At 40.6% G+C, this 19,064-nt stretch overlaps 2 protein-coding genes across 6 annotated transcripts in view; both read left to right on the top strand.

The window, feature by feature from the left end:
• Positions 1-9,677, top strand: part of LOC109908267 (6-phosphofructo-2-kinase/fructose-2,6-bisphosphatase) — a 28,555-nt gene extending 18,878 nt beyond the window's left edge. For all 3 annotated transcript variants that reach the window (XM_020506867.2, XM_020506866.2, XM_020506865.2), the window contains exons 9-14: positions 2,172-2,318; positions 2,620-2,724; positions 8,123-8,252; positions 8,391-8,453; positions 8,542-8,606; positions 8,711-9,677. In XM_020506867.2, the coding sequence (XP_020362456.1) occupies positions 2,172-2,318; positions 2,620-2,724; positions 8,123-8,252; positions 8,391-8,453; positions 8,542-8,606; positions 8,711-8,770 (570 nt within the window). In that variant the 3' untranslated portion in view covers positions 8,771-9,677. The remainder of the gene's footprint in view (positions 1-2,171; positions 2,319-2,619; positions 2,725-8,122; positions 8,253-8,390; positions 8,454-8,541; positions 8,607-8,710) is intronic.
• A 109-nt stretch (positions 9,678-9,786) lies between these two features.
• Positions 9,787-19,064, top strand: part of itih6 (inter-alpha-trypsin inhibitor heavy chain family member 6) — a 32,755-nt gene continuing 23,477 nt past the window's right edge. For 2 of the 3 annotated variants that reach the window (XM_031794552.1, XM_031794551.1), the window contains exons 1-3: positions 9,944-10,428; positions 13,230-13,265; positions 15,911-16,065. In XM_031794552.1, coding sequence (XP_031650412.1) covers positions 10,306-10,428; positions 13,230-13,265; positions 15,911-16,065 — 314 coding nt within the window. In that variant the 5' untranslated portion in view covers positions 9,944-10,305. Of the gene's footprint in view, positions 10,429-13,229; positions 13,266-15,910; positions 16,066-19,064 lie in introns of all 3 variants that reach the window. The other variant, XM_020506864.2, reaches the window with a different exon arrangement.

The following is a 19,064-nucleotide window of genomic DNA, read 5'->3' as shown; positions in this document are numbered from 1 at the left end:
GTTTCTTATGACAAAGGTTTTTAGGGGTGTGACTACATATAGGGTATTACGCAAGATAAAATTTAGTTCCTCAGTTAGGTGGTTAACCAATTTTTGTACTCTGATGTCCTAGGGTAGGTGCAGGGCGTCTGGAAGGGCATCTAGGAATCTTTGTGTTGTCCGAGAATTTATAGCACGGCTTTTGAGGATCCTTGGTTGGAGACATGTTGGACAAAACCCACTGAGTCAATGATGGCTCCGCAAGCCTTTTGGAGTGGGTCTGTGGACTTTTCCATGTGAATATTAAAGTCACCAAAAATGTGAATATTATCTGCCATGACTACAAGGTCTGATAGGAATTCAGGGAACTCAGTGAGGAACGCTGTATAAGGGCCAGGAAGACTGTAAACAGTAGCTATAACAAGTGATTGAGTAGGCTGCATAGATTTCATGATTTCATTTTTGTAAATTGACATTTTCTATCGTAAATGTTAGCAACACCTCCGCCTTTGCGAGATGCGCAAGGGATCTACTCACTAGTGTAACCAGGAGGTGAGGCCTCATTTAACACAGTAAATTCATCAGGCTTAAGCCATGTTTCAGTCAGGCCAATCACATCAAGATTATGATCAGTGATTAGTTCATTGACTATAACTGCCTTGGAAGTGAGGGATCTAACATTAAGTAGCCCTATTTTGAGATGTGAGATATCACAATCTCTTTCAATAATGACAGGAATGGAGGAGGTCTTTATTCCAGTGAGATTGCTAAGGCAAACATCGCCATGTTTAGATTTGCCCAACCTAGATCGAGGCACAGACACGGTCTCCATGGGGATAGCTGAGCTGACTACACTGACTGTGCTAGTGGCAGACTCCACTAAGCTGGCAGGCTGGCTGTCTGACCTGCGCCCTATTTCATTGTGGAGCGAGAGGAGTTAGAGCCCTGTCTATGTTCATAGATGAGATGACAGCATCCCTCCAGCTAGGATGGAGTCCGTCACTCCTCAGCAAGCCAGGCTTGGTCCTGTTTGTGGGTGAGTCCCAGAAAGAGGGCCAATTATCTACAATTCTATCTTTTGGGAGGGGCAGGAAACAGTTTTCAACCAGTGATTGATTTGTGAGACTCTGCCTTAGAGCTCATCACTACCCTAACTGGGAGAGGGCGAGAGACAATTACTCGATGCCGACACATCTTTCTAGCTGATTTACACACTGAAGCTATGTTGCGCTTGGTGACCTCTGACTGTTTCATCCTAACATTGTTGGTGGCGACATGGATAACAATATCCCTATACTCTCTACACTCGCCAGTCTTAGCCTTAGCCAGCACCATCTTCAGATTAGCCTTAACATCGGTAACCCTGTCCCCTGGTAAACAGTGTTTGATCGCTGGATAATTATTTTTAAGTCTAATACTGCGGGTAATGGAGTTGACAATGACTAGGGTTTTCAATTTGTCAGAGCTAATGGTGGGAGGCCTCGGCATCTCAGACCCCGTAACTGGTGGAGGAGAGACCAGAGAAAGCTCGGCCTCTGACTCCGACTCGTTGCTTAATGGGGAGAGCCGGTTGAAAGTTTCTGTCGGCTGAATGAGCGACACCGGTTGAGCATTCCTACAGCATTTCCTTTCAGAAGCCATGAGAAAATTGTCCGGCTGTGGGGACTGTGCAAGGGGATTTATACTACTATCTGTACTTATTCCTACACTTAAATTACCCTTGCTTAACGATTGCATCTGAAGCTGGTCTTGTAGCACGGCTATCCTCACCATAAGGCGATCGTTCTCCTGTACATTATGAGTACAGTGACTGCAATTAGAAGGCATAATGTTAATGCTATTACTTTGCTTCGGCTGGTGGAGGTCCTGTATAACCATGTCCAGATGAAGCGTCCGGGGGGAAAAAGTTTAATGAAAAAAGTAGAGCGAGGGAAAAAATGAAAACATAATTGTTTTAATCCAGATATAATGCTATTGTCCCATCCAATGACTTAATGTATTGGGCCCTCCCTTATGTAGAAAAAAAAAAACATTACGCATAAAGTACATGTGTCTCGGGGGTTGGGTTGAAATCTGAAATATAAAATGTCATTCTCCGCAAAGAAAGTGGACAATAAACATTCTTCTATAGTAACTGATTGTGGAAAAAATCACCCCCACCCACTCCCTGTGAACATGGTCTGTCCCTGTAGTATGCCACTGCTCTGGGGGGCTTCATCAAGGGCCAGCATATAAAGGATCTGAAGGTGTGGACCAGCCATATGAAGAGGACCATCCAGACTGCAGAGCATCTGGGGATTCCATACGAACAGTGGAAGGCTCTCAATGAGATTGATGCAGTAAGTCACTGTTTACTGCTGAGTTTAAACAAGATTTATACAATAAGTCACTATTTACTGCTGAGTTTAAATGAGATTGATGCATTTAACCACTGTTTACTGTTGAGTTTAAGCATACATTTTATGTGAGTGTGTAATGCATGTACACAGTTTGCAGTGAATGTGTGGCCAACTGAGCTTAAGTCAATGCATTGCCCTGAAGAGCTAATGCAAATCTTTCGGTCTCGGGATAGGTTACTCATCACTGTACATGCCCGTACCACTCATTGACATCTTCTCTGCACCGCCATTTCCTCCTCAGGGTGTGTGTGAGGAGTTGACATATGAAGATATCCAGGAGAACCACCCAGAAGAGTTTGCACTGAGAGACCAGGACAAGTACCGGTACCGTTACCCCAAGGGTGAGGTAGGACCTGTCTTAATTCACCACACACTGCTTACAAAATACACACAAAATATACATACACTGTACATTACTCAGACAAATTGTGGACATCTTAGTACAACACCTAGCAGTCATAGAACAACACATAGCGATCATAGTACAACACCTAGTCATCTTAGTACAACACCTAGCGATCATAGTACAACACCTAGTCATCTAAGTACAACACCGAGTCCTCTTAGTAGAACACCTAGTCCTCCTAGTAGAATACCTAGTCATCTGAGTACAACACCTAGTCATCTTAGAAGAACACCTAGTCCTCTTAGTAGAACACCTAGTAATCTTAGTAGAACACCTAGTCCTCTTAGTAGAACACCTAGTCCTCTTAGTAAAAGACCTAGTCCTCTTAGTAGAATACCTAGTCATCTTAGTATAACACCTAGTCATCTTAGAAGAACACCTAGTCCTCTTAGTAGAACACTTAGTCCTCTTAGTAGAACACCTAGTCCTCTTAGTAGAACACCTAGTCCTCTTAGTAGAACACCTAGTCCTCTTAGTACAACACCTAAGTCATCTTAGAAGAACACCTAGTCCTCTTAGTAGAACACCTAGTCCTCTTAGTAGAACACCTAGTCCTCTTAGTAGAACAGCTAGTCCTCTTAGTAGAACACCTAGTCATCTTAGTAGAACACCTAGTCCTCTTAGTAGAACAGCTAGTCCTCTTAGTAGAACACCTAGTCATCTAAGTACAACACCTAGTCATCTAAGTACTACACAGAGTCCTCTTAGGAGAACACCTAGTCCTCTTAGTAGAACACCTAGGCCTCTTAGTAGAACACATAGTCCTCTTAGTAGAACACCTATTCCTCTTAGTAGAACACCTAGTCATCTTAGTACAACACCTAGTCCTCTTAGTAGAACACCTAATTATGTTAGTAGAACATCTAGTCCTCTTAGTAGAGCACATAGTCCTCTTAGAAGAACACCTAGTCCTCTTAGAAAAACACATAGTACTCTTAGTAGAACACCTAGTCCTCTTAGTAGAACACCTAGTCCTCTTAGTAGAACACCTAGTCCTCTTAGTAGAACACCTAGTCCTCTTAGTAGAACACCTAGTCATCTTAGTACAACACCTAGTCCTCTTAGTAGAACACCTAGTCCTCTTAGTAGAACACATAGTCCTCTTAGAAGAACACCTAGTCCTCTTAGTAGAACACCTAGTCCTCTTAGTAGAACACCTAGTCCTCTTAAAAGAACACCTAATCATCTTAGTAGAACACCTAGTCCTCTTAGTAGAACACCTAGCCATCGTAGTAGAACACTTTGTCCTCTTAGAAGAACACCTACTCCTCTTAGTAGAACACATAGTCCTCTTAGAAGTACACCTAGTCCTCTTAGTAGAACACCTAGTTATCGTAGTACAACACCTAGTCCTCTTAGTAGAACACCTAGTCCTCTTAGAATAACACCTAATCCTCTTAGTAGAACACCTAGTCCTCTTAGTAGAACACCTAGACATCGTAGTAGAACACCTAGTCCTCTTAGAAGAACACCTAGTCCTCTTAGAAGAACACCTATTCCTCTTAGTAGAACACCTAGTCCTCTTAGTAGAACACCTAGCCATCATAGTAGAACACTTAGTCCTCTTAGAAGAACACCTAATCCTCTTAGTAGAACACCTAGTCCTCTTAGAAGAACACCTAGTCCTCTTAGTAGAACACCTAGTCCTCTTAGTAGAACACCTAGTCCTCTTAGTACAACACATAGTACTCTTAGTACAACACCTAGTCCTCTTAGTAGAACACCTAGTCCTCTTAGTAGAACACCTAGTCCTCTTAGTAGGACACCTAGTATCGTAGTACAACACCTAGTCCTCTTAGTAGAACACCTAGTCCTCTTAGAATAACACCTAATCCTCTTAGTAGAACACCTAGTCCTCTTAGTAGAACACCTAGACATCGTAGTAGAACACCTAGTCCTCTTAGAAGAACACCTAGTCCTCTTAGAAGAACACCTAGTCCTCTTAGAAGAACACCTATTCCTCTTAGTAGAACACCTAGACATCGTAGTAGAACACCTAGTCCTCTTAGAAGAACACCTAGTCCTCTTAGAAGAACACCTAATCCTCTTAGTAGAACACCTAGTCCTCTTAGAAGAACACCTAGTCCTCTTAGTAGAACACCTAGTCCTCTTAGTAGAACACCTAGTCCTCTTAGTAGAACACCTAGTCCTCTTAGTAGAACACCTAGTCCTCTTAGTAGAACACATAGTACTCTTAGTACAACACCTAGTCCTCTTAGTAGAACACCTAGTTATCTTAGTACGCCTTAGCTACCCTATAAGAGGTGGATCTGAGTGACTGGGAAAGATAATTAAAGATGATTTTCTTTATTGTCACATACACTAACATTATTCAGACAAATTGTGGACATCTTAGTACAACACCTAGCAGTCATAGAACAACACATAGCGATCATAGTACAACACCTAGTCATCTTAGTACAACACCTAGCGATCATAGTACAACACCTAGTCATCTAAGTACAACACCGAGTCCTCTTAGTAGAACACCTAGTCCTCCTAGTAGAATACCTAGTCATCTGAGTACAACACCTAGTCCTCTTAGTAGAACACCTAGTAATCTTAGTAGAACACCTAGTCCTCTTAGTAGAACACCTAGTCCTCTTAGTAAAAGACCTAGTCCTCTTAGTAGAATACCTAGTCATCTTAGTATAACACCTAGTCATCTTAGAAGAACACCTAGTCCTCTAAGTAGAACACTTAGTCCTCTTAGTAGAACACCTAGTCCTCTTAGTAGAACACCTAGTCCTCTTAGTAGAACACCTAGTCCTCTTAGTAGAACACCTAGTCCTCTTAGTAGAACACCTAGTCCTCTTAGTACAACACCTAAGTCATCTTAGAAGAACACCTAGTCCTCTTAGTAGAACACCTAGTCCTCTTAGTAGAACACCTAGTCCTCTTAGTAGAACAGCTAGTCCTCTTAGTAGAACACCTAGTCATCTTAGTAGAACACCTAGTCCTCTTAGTAGAACAGCTAGTCCTCTTAGTAGAACACCTAGTCATCTAAGTACAACACCTAGTCATCTAAGTACTACACAGAGTCCTCTTAGGAGAACACCTAGTCCTCTTAGTAGAACACCTAGGCCTCTTAGTAGAACACATAGTCCTCTTAGTAGAACACCTATTCCTCTTAGTAGAACACCTAGTCATCTTAGTACAACACCTAGTCCTCTTAGTAGAACACCTAATTATGTTAGTAGAACATCTAGTCCTCTTAGTAGAGCACATAGTCCTCTTAGAAGAACACCTAGTCCTCTTAGAAAAACACATAGTACTCTTAGTAGAACACCTAGTCCTCTTAGTAGAACACCTAGTCCTCTTAGTAGAACACCTAGTCCTCTTAGTAGAACACCTAGTCCTCTTAGTAGAACACCTAGTCATCTTAGTACAACACCTAGTCCTCTTAGTAGAACACCTAGTCCTCTTAGTAGAACACATAGTCCTCTTAGAAGAACACCTAGTCCTCTTAGTAGAACACCTAGTCCTCTTAGTAGAACACCTAGTCCTCTTAAAAGAACACCTAATCATCTTAGTAGAACACCTAGTCCTCTTAGTAGAACACCTAGCCATCGTAGTAGAACACTTTGTCCTCTTAGAAGAACACCTACTCCTCTTAGTAGAACACATAGTCCTCTTAGAAGTACACCTAGTCCTCTTAGTAGAACACCTAGTTATCGTAGTACAACACCTAGTCCTCTTAGTAGAACACCTAGTCCTCTTAGAATAACACCTAATCCTCTTAGTAGAACACCTAGTCCTCTTAGTAGAACACCTAGACATCGTAGTAGAACACCTAGTCCTCTTAGAAGAACACCTAGTCCTCTTAGAAGAACACCTAGTCCTCTTAGAAGAACACCTATTCCTCTTAGTAGAACACCTAGTCCTCTTAGTAGAACACCTAGCCATCATAGTAGAACACTTAGTCCTCTTAGAAGAACACCTAATCCTCTTAGTAGAACACCTAGTCCTCTTAGAAGAACACCTAGTCCTCTTAGAAGAACACCTAGTCCTCTTAGTAGAACACCTAGTCCTCTTAGTACAACACATAGTACTCTTAGTACAACACCTAGTCCTCTTAGTAGAACACCTAGTCCTCTTAGTAGAACACCTAGTCCTCTTAGTAGGACACCTAGTATCGTAGTAAAACACCTAGTCCTCTTAGTAGAACACCTAGTCCTCTTAGAATAACACCTAATCCTCTTAGTAGAACACCTAGTCCTCTTAGTAGAACACCTAGACATCGTAGTAGAACACCTAGTCCTCTTAGAAGAACACCTAGTCCTCTTAGAAGAACACCTAGTCCTCTTAGAAGAACACCTATTCCTCTTAGTAGAACACCTAGACATCGTAGTAGAACACCTAGTCCTCTTAGAAGAACACCTAGTCCTCTTAGAAGAACACCTAATCCTCTTAGTAGAACACCTAGTCCTCTTAGAAGAACACCTAGTCCTCTTAGTAGAACACCTAGTCCTCTTAGTAGAACACCTAATCCTCTTAGTAGAACACCTAGTCCTCTTAGTAGAACACCTAGTCCTCTTAGTAGAACACATAGTACTCTTAGTACAACACCTAGTCCTCTTAGTAGAACACCTAGTTATCTTAGTACGCCTTAGCTACCCTATAAGAGGTGGATCTGAGTGACTGGGAAAGATAATTAAAGATGATTTTCTTTATTGTCACATACACCGGATAGGTGTAGTGAAATGTGTGGGTCAGCCATGGTAGTACGGCGCCCCTGGAACAGATTAGGGTGAAGTGCCTTGCTCAAGGGCACATACAACAGATTTTTGACCTTGTCTGCTCAAGAATTCAAATGTTTCCAGCTGGAACCAAGCCGAGCTGGTAAGGAAAGAAAGAAAATAGAGAGCATGGTGTGGTTCAGGTTGGTGCAATAGTATGAAGAAGGTACATTTCCTGGTGCAATAGAATGAAGAAGGTACATTTCCTGGTGCAATAGTATGAAGAAGGTACATTTCCTGGTGCAATAGAATGAAGAAGGTACATTTCCTGGTGCAATAGTATGAAGAAGGTACATTTCCTGGTGCAATAGTATGAAGAAGGTACATTTCCTGGTGCAATAGTATGAAGAAGGTACATTTTCTGGTGCAATAGTATGAAGAAGGTACATTTCCTGGTGCAATAGAATGAAGAAGGTACATTTCCTGGTGCAATAGTATGAAGAAGGTACATTTCCTGGTGCAATAGTATGAAGAAGGTACATTTCCTGGTGCAATAGTATGAAGAAGGTACATTTTCTGGTGCAATAGTATGAAGAAGGTACATTTCCTGGTGCAATAGAATGAAAAAGGTACACTTCATTTTCCTCTCTCTACCACAGTCGTATGAAGACCTGGTCCACCGTCTGGAGCCAGTGATCATGGAGCTGGAGAGACAGGAGAATGTGCTGGTCGTGTGTCACCAAGCCGTCATGCGTTGTCTGCTGGCCTACTTACTAGACAAAACCGCAGGTACTTTACAGTCCAAAATACATGGATTCATTTAGCATTGTCTTGTGGTAATGAAGTTGGTCATGTCTAAGACTATCTCGTCACTCAGAACCAAATCTCGCATGCGCACTGGACTAGAGACTACTTTTTCTTCCACAGATGAGTTACCATACCTAAAATGTCCTCTTCATACTGTGCTCAAACTTACACCGGTGGCCTATGGTAAGTTGTTGTCCAATTGGACTTGAACAAATTCACATGCTGTAATTGGATCCAACAATTTCACTCATATCTCTTTCTCCTGGTACAGGGTGTAGAGTGGAGCACATTTGCCTAAACATTGAGGCAGTCAACACGCACAGAGAGAGACCTGGGGTAAGCTTTACAAAACGTATCCATTTATTCCAAGCACAATAGAAAAATGTTATAAGAGATTCCACAAATCTAACGGTGTGACTCCATGTGTGTTGTTGTTGTAGAATGTGGACATAACCAGAAACCCAGAAGAGGCGCTGAAGACTATTCCTGACCACTTTTGAATATGATTTAGAGGATATGGACTCTAGGACCGTACTGAACCAGCAATATTATATTTTCAAGTTTTAACTTTATTGCTCGATCAATTATGTCTTAGTACCTTTTCCCGATTAAACTTGTCAAAATCAGCAAGTGTCAAAGGGGAAAAAGATAAGGAAGAAGACTAGATGAATAGAAGATCAAAAAGGACAAACTCCACTGCCTCCTGAAGCAGTGAGGGGGAAATGGACTTTCTGCCTCCAACATGGGATGGCTAAAGCCCAGTACTGTATGAGTGTTGTTGACTGACCTATAACGTCCAATAAATGTGCATCAGTCTGCTCTGTCTTACCCTGGAGTCTCATGGTGAAGTGCAGTCGGACAGGCTGTGTGAGAGGTGGTTTGGCATGGTATTGTCACTAGAATGTCAAAGAGGTCAGACAATTCTGACATTAGGCTACAGGATGACGAAATGAAAATGTCCTCCATTCTAGTAGATTAATAAACACATCTTCTGTTACTTAATGATACATGTCTGACTAAGTGTCAACATCATGAACAGTTCCCAAACAAACAACATGTCTACATTTTAGCAGACTCTCTGGTCTTATAGTTGTGAGTGGGTAGATTTTAGATTATTTTTTTCCGTACTGGTCCCACATGGGTATTGAACACAGAACCCTGGTGTTGCAAGCACCATGATCTACCAACCGAGCCACACAGGACCTGATGGATGTGAAAAACGGTGTGACTTTGCTAAAGGAGTCTCTTGGCTTGGCTAGATGTGCAACACTACTGATTACATACAAGAAAACTTGTTGTCAATAAATACATTTGTGACAATGGTATACGATACCACTAGTTAAGACAAAGAGTTTATTGTACTGAATAAGTGGAACTAGATTTATGAAATAAATGGTGAAATTAAAATAAATTGCCCCACCAATTTTTATGAATGTTTTACAGATCATGCAAACTTTCATTAGAGCCTAGATGTCAGATAGTCATTTATAAAAATTAAAGATACTTGTTTTACATTTGTCGGCCTATGTTGTAGCCTATTTATTTGTATGTCAGGGTGGTATAGCGTCCTTTATAGGGTCCCATTGTGGAATTGAGAAAGGGGCAAGAGCAGAGAGTATGGGATGTTTTTCTGTCAAACTGTCGACATTCATGGGTTAATAATTTGTCATTTCTTCTCATGCTGCTGATGGCAACAGTGCGCGAAATATCCAGTTATGTACACTCGAGGATACCCTACCGAACTCAACTCTTGCAACTTTGCGCCCACTGATTTTCTTTTGAGTTTTCATCTGAATATCTGTCAGTTATAAATTATACGTCAACTTATTTTCGGTTATTTTTTCATAGGTTACAAAACGATTAAAATAAAGTGGAGGGAGGGGAACGAGTCGACTGCCCTTGGCAAAACTAACTTGTGTAATATGTGAGATTGTACTCCTACCGCGTGCTGTGTATACGCACTGGATCTCTCTCACTGACTGGCAACGTGAGACCACTGGCAACATAACGTTTTTCATCTCCGAGACAAAAGTATATGACCATGGGGAAAGTGGATTTAAAAATCCGTTGTATTTTCTTTTTCATCATCATCTCAGTCCAGCGGGGATTTTCAGAGGAATTAGGAGCACACCAGGGAGCAAAAGACATACTTTTACAGGTGAGAATTATTGTATATTCCTATGGGACTGGACTAATATTGGAAATTAATGTATATTTCTATGGGACTGAATTAATATAGGAAACTCTTGAAAAACAGGCTACTCAGTCAAGAAGAAAAAATCATGTTTCTTTTCTTCATAATTGATCCACGGTCAGCTCCCCCCCCTTATACTATACTACATTCCTTTTTGCACTCAATATGTAATTTTTGTACTCGAGTGAGGGTGTAACTTTACTGCACATTACATTGGGATACAGTTCCTTCAGAAAGTATTCATACCCTTGCCTTATTCCACATTTTGTTGTGTTACTGCCTACATTAAAAATAGATTAAATATATTTTTTCTAACCCATCTACACACAATACCCAAAATGACAAAATGAAAACATGTTTATAGTATTGTTTTGCAAATGTATTGAAAAAGAATTACAGAAATATCTAATTTACATAAGTATTCACACCCTTGAATCAATACATGTTAGAATCACCTTTGGCATCGATTACACATGTGAGCCTTTCTGGGTAAGTCTCTAAGTGGTTTGCACACCTGAATTGTACAATATTTGCACATTATTCCTTAAAGAAATACTCAAGCTCTATCAGGTTGGTTGTTTCAAGTCCATTTTCAAGTCTTGCCATAGATTTTCAATACGATTAAAGTCCAACTGTAACAAGGCCACTCAGGAACATTCAATGTCGTCTTGGTAAGCAACTCCAGTGTATATTTGGCCTTGTGTTTTAGGTTATTGTCCTGCTGAAGGTGAATTTGTCTTCCAGTGTCTGTTGGAATGTAGACTGAAGCAGGTTTTCCTTTAGGATTTTGCCTGTGCGTAGCTCTACTCCATTTCAGTGATTTGTTTTGTTGGATTAGCCCCAAATATAACGCTTTGTATTCAGGACAAGTTCATTTCTTTGCCAAATTGTTTGCAGTTTTACTTTAGTGCCTTATTGCAAACAGGATGTATGGAGTAACTACAATGTTTTTGATCCATCCTCAGTTTTCTCCTATCACAGCCATTCAACTCTGTAACTATTTTAAAGTCACCATTGGCCTCATGGTGAAATAAGTGAGTGGTTTTCTTCCTCTCCAGCAACTAAGTTAGAAAGGATGCCTGTATCTCTGTAGTGACAAAGTGTAATAAATAACTTTCCATGCTGAAAGGAAGATTCCATTTCAGTTAAATTTTTTGTTGTTGCCACCTACCAATATCTGACCTAATTTGCAAGGCATTGGAAAACCTCCCTGATCTTTGTTGTTGAATCATTGTTTGAAATTCACTGGTGTACAAAGATGAGGTAGTCATTCAAAAATCATGTTAAACACTATTATTGCACACAGAGGGAGTCAATTCAACTTATTACGTGACTAGATAAGCAAATATTTACTCCTGAACATATTTAGGCTTGCCATAACAAAGGGGTTGAATACTTAATGACTCAAGGCATAAATTCATTTAATTTGTAAAAATGTCACAAAACATACACTATATATACAAAAGTATGTGGACTACCCATCAAATTAGTGGATTTGGCTATTTCAGGCACACCTGTTGCTGACAATTGAGCACACAGCCATGCAAGCTCCATAGACAAACATTGGCAGTAGAATGGCCTTACTGAAGAGCTCAGTGTACCCCTGGCTATCTGTAAATGGAAAAATGTAATTGTTCCATCTGGTTTGCTTAATATAAGGAATTAATCATTTGACTTTGACTTTTGATATTTCTAAGTATATTTTAACAGTTCCATTTACTTTTGATACTTTGATACTTGTATATTTAAAACCAAATACTTTTAGAGATGTTCGACGAGCAGGTGTCCACATACTTTTGGTAATGTAGTGTGATTCCACTTTGACATAATGGGGTATTGTGTGTAGGCCATTGGCACAAAATCTCTATTTATTCCATTTTAAGTTCAGGCTGTAACACAACAAAATGTGGAAAAAGTCAAAGGTTGTGAGTACTTTCTGAAGGCTCTACATATGGCAGATGTGAATACGATTATGAAATGGAAACGCATAATAAACATAGTAACACATAATATAGCCTACATTTACATTCATTTAAAATAAAGTTTCTATTTCACTTAAAATGTATATTAAAATTGTCACTGAAGAATGAACCCCGGCCTGCAAATTAAAATGTTTTGTGTTGTATATCTTGGATATGTGGTAAAGTATTGACACAACAATGATTTGTGATCTAAATGAACATTTGAAACCGAACCTGCACCTCTGTGTACAGTGAAAGCATTTATTTAAAGTTACCCCTTCATTCATGAATAGCTTCGATTCATCTTATTTTGACACAGAAATATTGACCCAACACCACACATAGATTCTGGAGATTAATTTAAAAGGAGGGGATTTTGTAAGGTAATCCTTGTTAGAATGTTGTCACTTTTCTAAGTCAAGTTCTCCTCTTTAATACAACTTATTATCGTAGATAAGGACCTAAATGTACTAACTTACATTTTAAATCATCTTCTTTCCCATACAGTGATAGAAAATTGTGTGGAAGCTTATACATTTTGGAATAATGATGGCTTTAGGGCAACTCTGTGGTCTTAAGTCACTACTAAGCAAGCTTTTATGAATCTATTAAGATTTTAAAGCTTTGCACAATGTTCAGAGGACATCAGCTTGTTTTGATTACATTTTTACAAACTACAGGACTCCAGAAATCTGTTACTGTCAGGGCACTGGTGTGAATAAATGTTCCTTACTGCTGCGCTCAATCCTATAGTTAGGATTCATTACACTTTTGTTAACTTTCTCTCTGTTATTTTCTCTCCAGAGAGTGAGACGCCAGAGCAAAGCAGCTAAATCTGTGGTGAGTATGAGCTACATGAAACAGCCTGTTGTTCATGGCCCAGTCCCAGTGGAATGTGTCATAAGCAACAACAAAAAACATTCAAATCAGAGATATCTGGCTAGTGACAAAAGTGGCGGCTTAGGGCCCCGCGTGACTAACAAAATCAATGGGGCCCCCTGGAAGTCAAGGCCCTTGGGCACGTGCCCTGCCTGCCAGGTTGATCATTCGGCCACGATTATTACAAGTTTACTGTAGATACTGTCGCTGGCTAGACTAACTAGACTAATTTACCAATCAATTTTTATTTTTTACTAACCGGGTAATTGAGTGACTGAGTGACATATAACAAGAGGAAAACTCATCAGTAAATTGAGTCTTCCCACCAAAAAAGTAGCTACATGCCTGCTGACAGTCACTCAATTAGCCAGTGATGTAATGTACTTAAAGTAAAAAATACTTTAAAGTACTACTTAAGTAGTTTTTTGGAGTATCTGGACTTCACTTTACTATTTATATTTTTGCCAACTTTTACTTTTCTAAAGAAAATAATGTACTTTTTACTTCATAGACCCAAAAGTACTCGTTACAATTTGACAGGAAAATGGTCCAATTCACGCACTTATCAAGAGAACCTCCCTGGTCATCCCTACTGCCTCTGATCAGGCAGACTCACTTAACACAAATGTTTCGTTTCTAAATTATGTCTGAGTGTTGGAGTGTACCCCTGGCTATCTGTAAATGGAAAAATGTAATTGTTCCATCTGGTTTGCTTAATATAAGGAATTAATCATTTGACTTTGACTTTTGATATTTCTAAGTATATTTTAACAGTTCCATTTACTTTTGATACTTTGATACTTGTATATTTAAAACCAAATACTTTTAGACTTTTACCGAAGTAGTATTTTACTGGGTGATTTTCACTTTAACTTGAGTCATATTCTATTATGGTATCTTTTACTTTATTAATTGAGTATTTTTTCCACCACTAGCCCTTGTCAGCAACATTTTATAGATGGCTTTAAAACTGCTAAATGTTCTCTCCGTCCCTTGGCATAATGTAAAGAACTGCAGGAAATTAGCTTTAAAAGTGCAACATTTTCTCTCCATCTCATAGGAAAATGTTTAGAATTGTATTAAATATGCTTTAAAACTTAATTTCTTTCTCTCAGACCAATGGCAAAATGAATAGAATTGCCTGAAATTAGTTTTAAAACTGCAAAATGTTTTCTCTGCCCCATGGAAACATTTGTAGAGTTGCAGAAATGATGCTTTAAAACATTTTTCTCAACGCCCCATGCTACTCTACATTGGTTCAACGTAATTACGTGGAAACAACTTTTCTTTTTGAAAATAGTGTCAAATTTGACTACAAAGTGTAAAATAGGATAATTTTGGTCATAAACTCAGTCTCGTCAAAACTGAGATTTGCGAGATGATAGGGAAACATTTTATGTCACGCAATGAATTGTCTCATAACAGTTTTCTATTGGTTGGGTTTGTTTTAACACTGCCCACCTGCTCACAGCTGGCAGCACCCAATAAATATTCCTATGGGGCTAGTGAGGGACCATCAGTAAATTACACACTGTACATGGGACAATATTTTAAAAGGTCAATATCGACAAATAACAATGACTTGAAAATCTCAAACCACCTACAAATTGTAGAAATGCATATTCGAATGTCGAAAGCATTTAATGAGACAACTGAAAAATGTGCAACATGAAAATGTTGTCCCATTTACATTGCGTAGTTCATTGACTGTCCCTATCTATCCCCAGAGCTAGGCTATTCAAAGTCAAAACAACTTTGCCACGGTAGCACACCAGCCAGCTGAAGCTAATTGGTTAAATAATTTGGCTTACGCTTCCCACCTGCGAACACACACAAGAGACATCCACATCAAACCCAACCCTGAACCAACTAATATTTGAATTCAGTTTATTAATGAACCAAATCTAAAACAAGGCCACATCAGGAAATGTATAGCAACATGATGATTAAAGGCACTAGTATTAGGTTAGGAAAAAGTAATGCAGCAAGTGAAGATCTACCTATCACTCTCATTGCAATCTGTAGTTATAACCTGTGTGCCACACATAGTAAGAAACCCTACAGTGCTCAATGGAGGCAACACTTTATTTGATGCTTTGAATGTTGCCAGTGACAGAATGTAAATCATCCATTATTACTCTAAATTGATAGGTCTCTGATGTGTCAGAAAGCTTGTCCACTGTCTTTGATACCAGTGAGTAACGAGAAACCTGTCTGTCTGTCTGTGTGTCTGTGTCCTGGCCTAGCAGTAATGTGGCCCAGCTGACCAGATTGGTCTCAGCAGGGCCCAGAATTAGCCAAGTAAACAAGGGGGTGGGAGGGATATCTTGCAGAGTGTGGCTTTGTATCATTTGTCTAAACTTGTCAAGCCACTGAAGCCAGGGTAAAAAGCCCAGTAATAGTTGGATTTCCAATTCCAAAAGAGCCCGACCAGGACTCAAACCTGGGTCTACTCAACTGTCAGTCAAACAGCCATTACACCAAGAAGTCCAAAGCTCCTCATGAGGTCACTATTGGTTTTGTACTAGGGTAGCTATATAAAGATTTCATCAGATCAAATGTACATGTTAGTTGCTGAAGGTTTGGTGTGTCTTGTGTGTTCACAGCTGAAGGTGACAGACTACCATGTGAGGTGTTCTGTCGTGTCTCGCTATGCCCACACCACAATCCAAAGCTATGTGTGGAACCAGCTACCTGTCACCAAGGAGGCAGCCTTTGAGGTGGACCTGCCCTCTGCTGCATTCATCTCCAACTTCACCATGTGAGTCAGAATCACACGCTTCAAGTCAAGTTTACTTATTATCCTCTCTCTCTCTCTCTCTCTCTCTCTCTCTTGTGTTCTTATAAGACACCTCATCACAGGTAGTGGGCATGTAATCAAATTAATTGTTCTTTCCCTTGGAATTATATCCTTCTTGCCTGGGTCCCAGTCTGTTTCTGCTCCCTTGCCAACTCCTTATGCTTGACAATGAGGGACGAGGAGTTGGCATTATAGCACAAACATACTGGCACTCAGGCTATTGTCCTTCAGGATCAAAAGGACTTTTACTTTAAACTCTGAAGGGGATCGTTCACATGCGGGAGACAGTATGACTCACCTTAGAGAGTATAACATTTAATTAGTACATAGAAATATAGAAAAAAGTAAATAAACAAAACAAATCCTGTACACCAGTCAGGCCAGTGGTTCCAAATAAAAACTTCAAAGGAATTATGTCAGGAACTGACATTCCGTGCAGTGTGGAAAGGAGACACATCATTTGATGTGTAAACATTACAGACACAACGAGGAACCGCAGTCTGTAGTTGGGTTTGGGAGCAAGAAGCGGCTCAGAAGGGGGAAGACTCGGAGGGACCTTAGAACCAGATGAATACCCAGCTTTATAAATGTACGTCGGAAAGTTATAAGAAAAAATGACAGGACGTTGGCCTGTTTTCCTCCCCCTCTCTCTCTCCTGCGAAGTTTACCAAGGCATTGAGCCAAGGTACACGTGCACGCACACACATATAACTACATACTGACACACAGCCTACACATGTCACGCACAGACCCATTTACATGTAGTTTTAGTTTAACATGCATAGAATCTCAATCTCTTTTACTGTCAGTCACACACTCGACACACTCGACACAGGGCCGCCTGCTCGTCACCAACTAACTCAGTAGGAAAATAGCCGTGCGACTCTATTTCTTAGTTCAGTTGCGTTTCTCAACGTGGGACTGAGGGCCTTGTGTTCTGTGTGTAGGTCACTCAATTGCAGCCGTTCCCAGTTCCCACTCCCTCTCAGCTACACATACATACAGGCCGCTATATTTTCCACCCTGATAAACCCAACATTCCATTCTGCTGTGTGTCTGAAACAAGACTTGCTTCAAGGCTGCAGTTTATTTCGGTCCCTGTTGGTTATTATTTTAATATATTTGTTCAAAGGACCTTATTTTAGCACATAAACTGTATGGTTTGGATGAAGGTCTTTCCAGTAATCAGGTATGGGTCCCAAATGCCACTCTATTCCCTATATACAGTGCATTTTTTAAGTATTCAGATCCCTTGACTTTATCCACATTTTGTTACGTGACAGACTTATTTTTACTAATAAATCTACACACAATACCCCATAATGACAATCCGAAAACAGGCCTTTAGAAAAAACTGAAATGAGACTCGAAATTGAGCTCAGGTGCATCCTGTTTCCATTGATCATCCTTAAGATGTTTTTACAACTTGATTGGAATCCACCTATAGTAAATTAAATTAATTAGACATGATTTGGAAAGGCACACACCTGTCTATATAAGGTCCCACAGTTGGCAGCGCATGTCCGAGCAAAAACGAAGCCATGAGGTCAAAGGAATTGTCCGTAGAGCTCCGAGACAGGATTGTGTTGAGGCACAGATCTGGTGAAGGGTACCAAAAAATGTCTACAGCATTGAAGGTCTCCAAGAAGACAGTGGCCTCCATCATTCTTAAATGGAATAAGTGTGGAACACCAAGACTCTTCCTAGAGCTGGCCACCCGGCCAAACTCAGAAATTGGAGGAGAAGAGCCTTGCTCAGGGAGGTGACCAAGAACTCAATGGTCACTCTGACAGAGCTCCAGAGTTCCTCTGTGGAGATGGGAGATCTTCCAGAAGGACAACTATCTTTGCAGCACTCCACCAATCAGGCCTTTATGGTAAAGTGGCCAGGTGGAACCTACTCCTCAGTAAAAAGCACATGGAGTTTGCCAAAAGGCACCTAAAGACTCTTACACCATGACAAACAAGATTCTCTGGTCTGATGAAACCAAGATTAAACTCTTTGGCCTGAATGCCAAGTGTCACGTCTGGAGGAAAACTGGCTCCATCCTCCTCTGTGGAGATGGGAGAACCTTCCAGAAGGACAACCATTAGAATTGATTTTCTTTGGAGAATAAAACACACAGACGCATACAAATCTCTCCCTTGCCCTCCATTTGGCAAATCTGACCGTAATTTTATCCTCCTGATTCCTGCTTACAAGCAAAAATGAAAGCAGGAGGCACCAGTGACTAGATCAATAAAAAAGTGGTCGGATGAAGCAGATCCTAAGCCACAGGACTGTTTTGCTAGCGCAGACTGTAATATGTTCAGGGATTCCTCCGATGGCATTGAGGAGTACACAACATAAGTAATTGGTTTCATTAATAAGTGCATAGATGACGTCGTCCCCACAGTGACCCCAACCAGAAGTACATACCCCCAGTACATACCCCAACCAGAAGCTATGGATTACAGGCAAAATCCACACTGAGCTAAAGGGTAGAGCTGCCACTTTCAATGAGTGGGACTCTAACCCGGAAACCTATAAGAAATCCTGCTATGCCCTCAGACAAAACATCAAACAGGCAAAGCGTCAATACAGGACTAAGATCGAATCGTACTACACCGGCTCTGATACTCGTCGGATGTGGCAGTGCTTGCAAACCATTACAGACTACAAAGGGAAGCAGAGCTAAACTACTTCTATGCTCGCTTCGAGGCAAATGACACTGAAACATGCATGAGAGCACCAGCTGTTCCGGTAGACTGTGGGATCATGATCTCCGCAGCCGATGTGGGTAAGACCTTTAAACAGGTGAACATTCACAAGGCTGCAGGGCCAGATGGATTACCAGGACGTGTACTGTGAGCGTGCGCTGACCAACTGGCAAAGTGCCTTCACTGACATTTCAATCTCTCAGTGTCCGAGTCTGTAATACCAAAATGTTTTAAGCAGACCACCATCGTGCCTGTGCCCAA

The sequence above is a fragment of the Oncorhynchus kisutch genome, linkage group LG17 (genome assembly GCF_002021735.2).
Source record: "Oncorhynchus kisutch isolate 150728-3 linkage group LG17, Okis_V2, whole genome shotgun sequence".
Taxonomy (NCBI): domain Eukaryota; kingdom Metazoa; phylum Chordata; class Actinopteri; order Salmoniformes; family Salmonidae; genus Oncorhynchus; species Oncorhynchus kisutch.
Note: the sequence above shows the minus strand (reverse complement) of the source record. Positions and strands in the feature narration are given on the sequence as shown.